The sequence below is a fragment of the Manacus candei genome, unplaced genomic scaffold (assembly GCF_025592945.1).
Source record: "Manacus candei isolate 608988 ecotype Guabito, Panama unplaced genomic scaffold, ASM2559294v1 h1tg000481l, whole genome shotgun sequence".
Classification (NCBI taxonomy): Eukaryota; Metazoa; Chordata; class Aves; order Passeriformes; family Pipridae; genus Manacus; species Manacus candei.
The window spans coordinates 71,659-78,623 of record NW_026138529.1 but is presented as its reverse complement, the minus strand read 5'-3'; the positions used below and the strand labels follow the sequence as shown (position 1 = coordinate 78,623).

The 6,965-nt window shown below is 61.5% G+C and overlaps 1 protein-coding gene and 1 long non-coding RNA gene across 3 annotated transcripts; one reads left to right on the top strand and one right to left on the bottom strand.

The window, feature by feature from the left end:
* The first annotated feature begins 906 nt into the window (after positions 1–906).
* LOC127465760 (protein TsetseEP-like) lies at positions 907–6,597 on the top strand. 2 transcript variants are annotated; one of them, XM_051776288.1, is made up of 5 exons: positions 907–1,052; positions 1,146–1,278; positions 2,013–2,150; positions 3,047–3,078; positions 6,551–6,597. In XM_051776288.1, exons 1-5 carry the CDS (start codon positions 993–995, stop codon positions 6,578–6,580), a joined length of 393 nt encoding a protein of 130 aa, XP_051632248.1. In that variant the 5' UTR covers positions 907–992; the 3' UTR covers positions 6,581–6,597. The 2 variants fall into 2 exon arrangements, with proteins under 2 accessions (XP_051632248.1, XP_051632247.1); XM_051776287.1 differs by having other exon boundaries at positions 3,044–3,078.
* Positions 4,325–4,874, bottom strand: LOC127465761 (uncharacterized). Its single transcript, XR_007902391.1, has 3 exons — positions 4,743–4,874; positions 4,543–4,648; positions 4,325–4,511 (listed from the first exon to the last, which is right to left on the bottom strand). It is a non-coding gene; the product is annotated as an uncharacterized LOC127465761 (long non-coding RNA).
* Positions 6,598–6,965: the final 368 nt, after the last annotated feature.

The following is a 6,965-nucleotide window of genomic DNA, read 5'->3' as shown; positions in this document are numbered from 1 at the left end:
TTTGAGGCCCATTTTCAATGGATTTTGAGTCCCCTTTTCTGTGGATTTTGGGATCCCTTTCCCAAGGATTTTGGGGCTCCTTTTCCATGGATTTTGGGGCCCTTTTTATGTGGATTTTGGGGTCCCTTTCCCGTGGATTTCGGGATCCCTTTTCTATAGATTTTGGAACCGCTTTTCCATGGATTTCAGGACCCCTTTCCTGTGGATTTTGAGGCCCCTTTTCCCTGGATTTTGGGACCCTTTTCTGTGGATTTTGGGACCCCTTTCCCAAGGATTTTGGGGCTCCTTTTTCGTGGATTTTGAGTCCCCTTTTCTGTGGATTTTGGGGTCCCTTTTCCCTGGATTTTGGGTCCCTTTCCCCTGGATTTTTGGGGTCCCTTTTCCATGGATTTTGGGCCCCTTTTCTGCACATTTTGAGGCCCCTTTTCCGTGGATTTTGGGTCCCTTTTCCATGGATTTTGAGGCCCCTTTTCCCTGGATTTTGGGCCCCTTTTCTGCACATTTTGAGGCCCCTTTTCCCTGGATTTTGGAGTCTCTTTTCCCTGGATTTTGGGGCTCCTTTTCCATGGATTTTGGGATCCCTTTTCTGTAGATTTTCTGACCCCTTTTCCGTGGATTTCAAGGCCCCTTTTCCCTGGATTTTTGGGTCCCTTTTCCCTGGATTTTGGGCCCCTTTTCTGCACATTTTGAGGCCCCTTTTCCCTGGATTTTTGGGTCCCTTTTCCACGGATTTTGGACTCCCTTTTCCCTGGATTTTCGGCCCCTTTTCTGCACATTTTGAGGCCCCTTTTCTCTGAATTTTGGGTCCCTTTCCCCTGGATTTTTGGGTCCCTTTTCCCTGGATTTTTGGTCCGTTTTCCCTGGATTTTTGGATCCCTTTTCCCTGGATTTTGGGATCCCTTTTCCATGGATTTTGGGTCCCTTTTCCCCTGGATTTTGGGTCCCATTCCCACGGATTTTCCCTGGATTTCCCCTGGATCCCCCTCCCCAGGATGCACGACGACCGCTGGGACCCGGAGCCGGAGCCCCCCGAGGACCCCGAGACCCCCCAGGTGACCCTTTTTTTTTGGGGGGGGGGGGGGCGGATTTTGGGGACCCCCCAAACCCCCCCTGACCCCCCCCTGACCCCCCCCCGGAATTCCCAGGCCCTGGAAAACCCCCTGGAAAAGGCCCCGGAGCCCCCCCGGGATTCCCAGAGCCCCGAGGAGGACGAGGACCAGTGGGAGGACCTGGAGGAGGAGGAGGAGGAGGAGGAGGAAGAGCCCGGAGACCCCCCCAGTAAGTCCCAGTAACTCCCAGTAACCCCCAGTGACCCCCCCAGTAAGTCCCAGTAACTCCCAGTAACCCCCCCAGTAAGTCCCAGTAACTCCCAGTAACCCCCAGTAACCCCCCCAGTAAGTCCCAGTAACTCCCAGTGACCCCTCCAGTGCATCCCAGTAACTCCCAGTAACCCCCAGTGACCCCCATGACCCCCTCCAGTGCGTCCCAGTAATTCCCAGTAACTCCCAGTAACCCCCAGTGACCCCCCCAGTAAGTCCCAGTAACTCCCAGTGACCCCCCAGTGACCCCCCCAGTGCGTCCCAGTAACCCCCAGTAACCCCCAGTGACCCCCCAGTGTGTCCCAGTAACTCCCAGTGACCCCCAGTGACCCCCCCAGTGCGTCCCAGTAACTCCCAGTGACCCCCCCAGTGCATCCAGTAACTCCCAGTGACCCCCCAGTGCATCCCAGTAACTCCCAGTGCCCCCCAGTCCCCCCTTAGTGCATCCCAGTAACTCCCAGTGACCCCCCAGTGCATCCCAGTAACTCCCAGTGACCCCCCAGTGCATCCCAGTAACTCCCAGTGCCTCCCAGTGACCCTCCAGTGTGTCCCAGTGCCCCCCAATCCCCCCCCAGTGCGTCCCAGTAACTCCCAGTCCCTCCCAGTCCCCCCCAGCCCCCTCTCAGTGCCCCCCAATCCCCCCCCCAGTCCGTCCCAGTGCTCCCAGTTGGTGTGACCGGTTTGTCCCCCCAGGTGTGACCCCCCCGGCCCCCCCCGACCCCCCCGGCCATGGGGGGGGTCCCCCCAGTGCTCCCCAGTCTGAGGGGGGGGCAGAGACCCCCCAAACTGGGACGGAACCGGAGCCCGAGGCCACTGGGAGCCCCCCCGAGGGTACTGGGGGCACTGGGAGGGACTGGGGGGGACTGGGAGGGACTGGGAGGGGACTGGGAGGGATTGGGGGGGCACTGGGAGGGACTGGGAGGGGATTGGGGGGGAACTGGGAGGGGATTGGGGGGGACTGGGGGGGGATTGGGGGGGATTAGGGAGACTGGGAGGCACTGGGGGGGACTGGGAGGGACTGGGGGGGAACTGGGGAGAACTGGGAAGGATTGGGGAGGACTGGGAGGTTACTGGGAGTTACTGGGAGGGCACTGGGGGTTACTGGGAGGGCAGTGGGGGTTACTGGGAGTTACTGGGAGGGCACTGGGGGTTACTGGGAGTTACTGGGAGAGAATTGGGAGTTACTGGGAGGGCACTGGGGGTTACTGGGAGTTACTGGGAGGGCACTGGGGGTTACTGGGAGGGCAGTGGGGGTTACTGGGAGTTACTGGGAGGGCACTGGGGGTTACTGGGAGTTACTGGGAGAGAATTGGGAGTTACTGGGAGGGCACTGGGGGTTACTGGGAGTTACTGGGAGGGCACTGGGGGTTACTGGGAGGGCAGTGGGGGTTACTGGGAGTTACTGGGAGGGCACTGGGGGTTACTGGGAGTTACTGGGAGGGAATTGGGAGTTACTGGGAGGGCACTGGGGGTTACTGGGAGTTACTGGGGGGGCATTGAGAGTTACTGGGAGGGCACTGGGGGTTACTGGGGGTTACTGGGAGTTACTGGGAGGGCACTGGGGGTTACTGGGGGTTACTGGGAGTTACTGGGAAGACAGTAGGGGTTACTGGGAGGGCACTGGGGGTTACTGGGAGTTACTGGGAGGGCACTGGGGGTTACTGGGAGGGCACTGGGGGTTACTGGGGGTTACTGGGAGGCCCCTGACTGGCCCCTCCCCCCAGCAGTGTCGGGGGTGGAGATCTCGGATTTCCAGCGGGTGCGTTTCCGGAAGAGCGAGACCCCCCAAACCCCCCCGGGACCCCCCTGAGACCCCCACAGACCCCCCCGGGACCCCCCAAACCCCCCCGAGCCCCCCAGGGACACAATGACACCCCAAAACCCCCCCAGACCCCCCTGAGACCCCCCCGAGCCCCCAGACCCCCCTGGGGACCCTCTGACACCCCCGGGACCCCCAAAACCCCCCCGAGCCCCCCGGGGACACAATGACACCCCCAGAATCCCCCTGAGACCCCCCTGAGACCCCCCAAACCCCCCCGAGCCCCCCAGGGACCCTCTGACACCCCCAAACCCCCCCGGGGACCCCCCCAGACCCCCAAAACCCCCCCGAGCCCCCCGGGGACACAGTGACACCCCAAAACCCCCCCTGGGACCCCCCCCAGACCCCCCTGAGACCCCCAAAACCCCCCAAAAATCCCCCTGGGACCCCCCTGAGACCCCCCCGAGCCCCCCGGGGACACAATGACACCCCCGGGACCCCCCCTGAGACCCCCCCGAGCCCCCCGGGGACCCTCTGACACCCCCAAACCCCCCTGAGACCCCCCAGACCCCCCCGGGGACACAATGACACCCCCCAAACCCCCCTTCCGAGACCCCCCTGGGACCCCCCTGGGACCCCCAAACCACCCCCTCCCAGACCCCAAAACACCCCCGAGACCCCCTCGGATCCCCTGGGACCCTCCCGAGACCCCCCAGGACCCCAAAAACACCCCCGGGACCCCCCCGGGACCCCCAAAACCCCCCCCAAAATCCCCCTGAGACCCCCCAAAATCCCCCCCAAGACCCCCAACCCCCCCCCCCCCCCGAGACCCCCAGGACCCCCCTGGGCCCCCCCAAACCCCTCTGGACTCTCTTCAATGTCCCCCCCGGACCCCAAAACCCCCCCTGGGCCCCCCCGGACCCCCGGGTGTGTCTCTGTCCCTGCTCCTGCCTCACCTGGGGGGGTTTGGGGGGGCTCTGAGGGGCTTTTGGGGGGGTCTCTGGGGGGAATGACTCACCTGGGCACACCTGGGCACACCTGGGGGCTGCTGCTTCACCCCTGGGGGGCTTTGGGGGGCTCTGAGGGGCTTTTTGGGGGGTCTCTGGGGGGTCTTTGGGGGCTGTCACTGCTCGGAGCTGCTGGAATGACTCACCTGGGCACACCTGGGGGTACCTGGGCACACCTGGGGCACACCTGGCACTGCTGCTTTGCCCCTGGGGGGCTTTTTGGGGGGCTCTGAGGGGTTTTTGAGGGGTCTCTGGGGGGCTGTCGCTGCTTGGAGCTGCTGGAATGACTCACCTGGGCACACCTGGGCACACCTGGGGCACACCTGGGGGCACCTGGGCACACCTGGGCTCACCTGGGCACACCTGGGGCTCACCTGGGCACACCTGGGGGTACCTGGGGCACACCTGGGGCTCACCTGGGCACACCTGGGGCTCACCTGGGCTCACCTGGGCACACCTGGCACTGCTGCTTTGCCCCTGGGGGGGCTCTGAGGGGCTTTTTTGGGGGGCTGCCGCTGCTTGGAGCTGCTGGAATGACTCACCTGGGCACACCTGGGGCACACCTGGGTGTACCTGGGCACACCTGGGCACACCTGGGGCACACCTGGGGGTCACCTGGGCACACCTGGGCACACCTGGGGCACACCTGGGGGTCACCTGGGCACACCTGGGGGTACCTGGGCACACCTGGGCACACCTGGGGCTCACCTGGGGCTACTGCTTGGCTCGGGGGGGCTTTGGCTGTACCTGCATTAAACTGTTCCCGCCCCCCCACCGACCCGGCATTGCTTTGGGGGGGGCCCTGAACTCACCTGGGGGGGTCCCGAACTCACCTGGGGGGGGTCCCGAACTCACCTGGGGGGGTCATGAGCCCACCTGGGGGGGCACCTGAGTGACCCTGAACTCACCTGGGGGGTCTCGAACTCACCTGGGGGGCACCTGGGAGACCCCCAGACCCACCTGGGGGGCACCTGGGGGGTCCCGAACTCACCTGGGGGGGTCATGAGCCCACCTGGGGGGTCCCGAACTCACCTGGAGGGCACCTGGGAGACCCCCAGACCCACCTGGGGGGTCCCAAACTCACCTGGGGGGTCCCGAACTCACCTGGGGGGCACCTGAGTGACCCTGAACTCACCTGGGGGGTCCCGAACTCACCTGGGGGGTCTCGAACGAACCTGGGGGGCACCTGGGAGACCCCCCAGACCCACCTGGGGGGTCCCAAACTCACCTGGGGGGGTCATGAGCCCACCTGGGGGGTCTCGAACTCACCTGGGGGGCACCTGAGTGACCCCCAGACCCACCTGGGGGGTCCCAAACTCATCTGGGGGGGTCCTGAACTCAGCTGGGGGGGTCCCAAACTCACCTGGGGGGCACCTGAATGACCCTGAGCCCACCTAGGGGGGGTCTGAACTCACCTGGGACCCCCCAACCCACCTGGGGGGGCTTCTCGCCCCTCCCCCCCCCGGGATTTTTGGGCCCTTTCCCGCGGATTTTAGGGGGGGGGGGGGAGGGGAATCACCACCCCCCCCCTTTCCCAGGGAATTTGGGGGGGAAAATCCCCCTTTTCCGTGGATTTTTTTTTGGGGAAAATCCCCCTTTTCCCATGGAATTTTTTTGGGGGGGAATCCCCCTTTTCCATGGAATTTTTTGGGGAAAAATCCCCCTTTCCCGTGGAATTTTAGGGGTGGGAATCCCCCTTTTCCATGGAATTTTAGAGGGGGGGCAATCTCCTTTCCCATGGAATTTTGAGGGGAAAATTCTCCTTTTCCATGGAATTTTTGGGGGAAAAAATCCCCCCTTTCCCATGGAATATTTTTTGGGGAAAATCCCCCTTTTCCCATGGAATTTTGGGGGTGGGTATCCCCCTTTTCCGTGGATTTTTTTTTGGGGGAAAATCCCCCTTTTCCCATGGAATTTTGGGGAGGGAAAATCCCCCTTTTCCATGGAATTTTGGGTGGAGGGATCCCCCTTTTCCCATGGAATTTTTTTTGGGGGGGGAATCCCCCTTTTCCCATGGAAATTTTTTGGGGGGGAAAATCCCCCTTTTATATGGAATTTTGTGGAGGGGAATCCCCCTTTCCCATGGAATTTCTTTGTGGAAAATCCCCCTTTTTCCATGGAATTTTGGGGGCAGTGTCCCTCTTTTCCCATGGAATTTTGGGGGGGGAAATCCCCCTTTTTCCATGGAATTTTAGGGGGAAAATCCCCCCTTTTTCATAGAGTTTTGGGGGATGGGATCCCCCTTTTCCATGGAATTTTTAGGGGGAAAATCCCCCTTTTTCCATGGAATTTTAGGGGGAATCCCCCCTTTTCCATGGAATTTTGGGGGCAGAAATCCCCCTTTTTCCATGGAATTTTAGGATGGGAATCCCCCCTTTTCCATGGAATTTTGGGTGGGGGGATCCCCCTTTCCCCTGGAATTTTGGGGGTCCCCTCACCCCCCTTTTCTCTCTCTCCCCCCACAGGACGATCCAGCGACCCCTCCCCCAAAATAAACCCCCCCCTGAACCCCCTCGGGGGGGCCCCAAAAACCCCCCTGAGCCCCCCCCGGGCCTTGGGGGGGTCCCGGGGGGGCATTTTGGGGGTTCCCCCCCCCCCCCCAAAATTTGCCAAATAAAAGCTCCAAAAGTGTCTCCGAGTCTCGTCCTTGCGTTTGGGGGGGGTTGGGTGTCGAAAAAAATCCCTATTTTGACTTTTTTTCTCCCCCCAAAAATCCCTATTTTGGCTTTTTTTTTCCCCTCCCAAAAAAATCCCAAATTTTGGGGTGTTTTCCTCCCCCAAAACCCCAATTTTGGTGCTATTTTTTTCCCCGAAGAAGCTCAATTTTGCCCTTTCCTCCCCACCCCCAAAAAAAAAAAGAAATCCCAATTTTGGCTTTTT

Bases quoted from the DNA above. Each gene is read 5' to 3' on its own strand.
- LOC127465760 (XM_051776287.1), top strand. From the start codon at position 993: ATGCACGACGACCGCTGGGACCCGGAGCCGGAGCCCCCCGAGGACCCC. The intron at 1,053-1,145 runs GTGACCCTTTTT...CGGAATTCCCAG, and splicing joins AGGACCCCGAGACCCCCCAG to GCCCTGGAAAACCCCCTGGA. The intron at 3,079-6,550 runs GTGCGTTTCCGG...CTCCCCCCACAG, and splicing joins AGATCTCGGATTTCCAGCGG to GACGATCCAGCGACCCCTCC.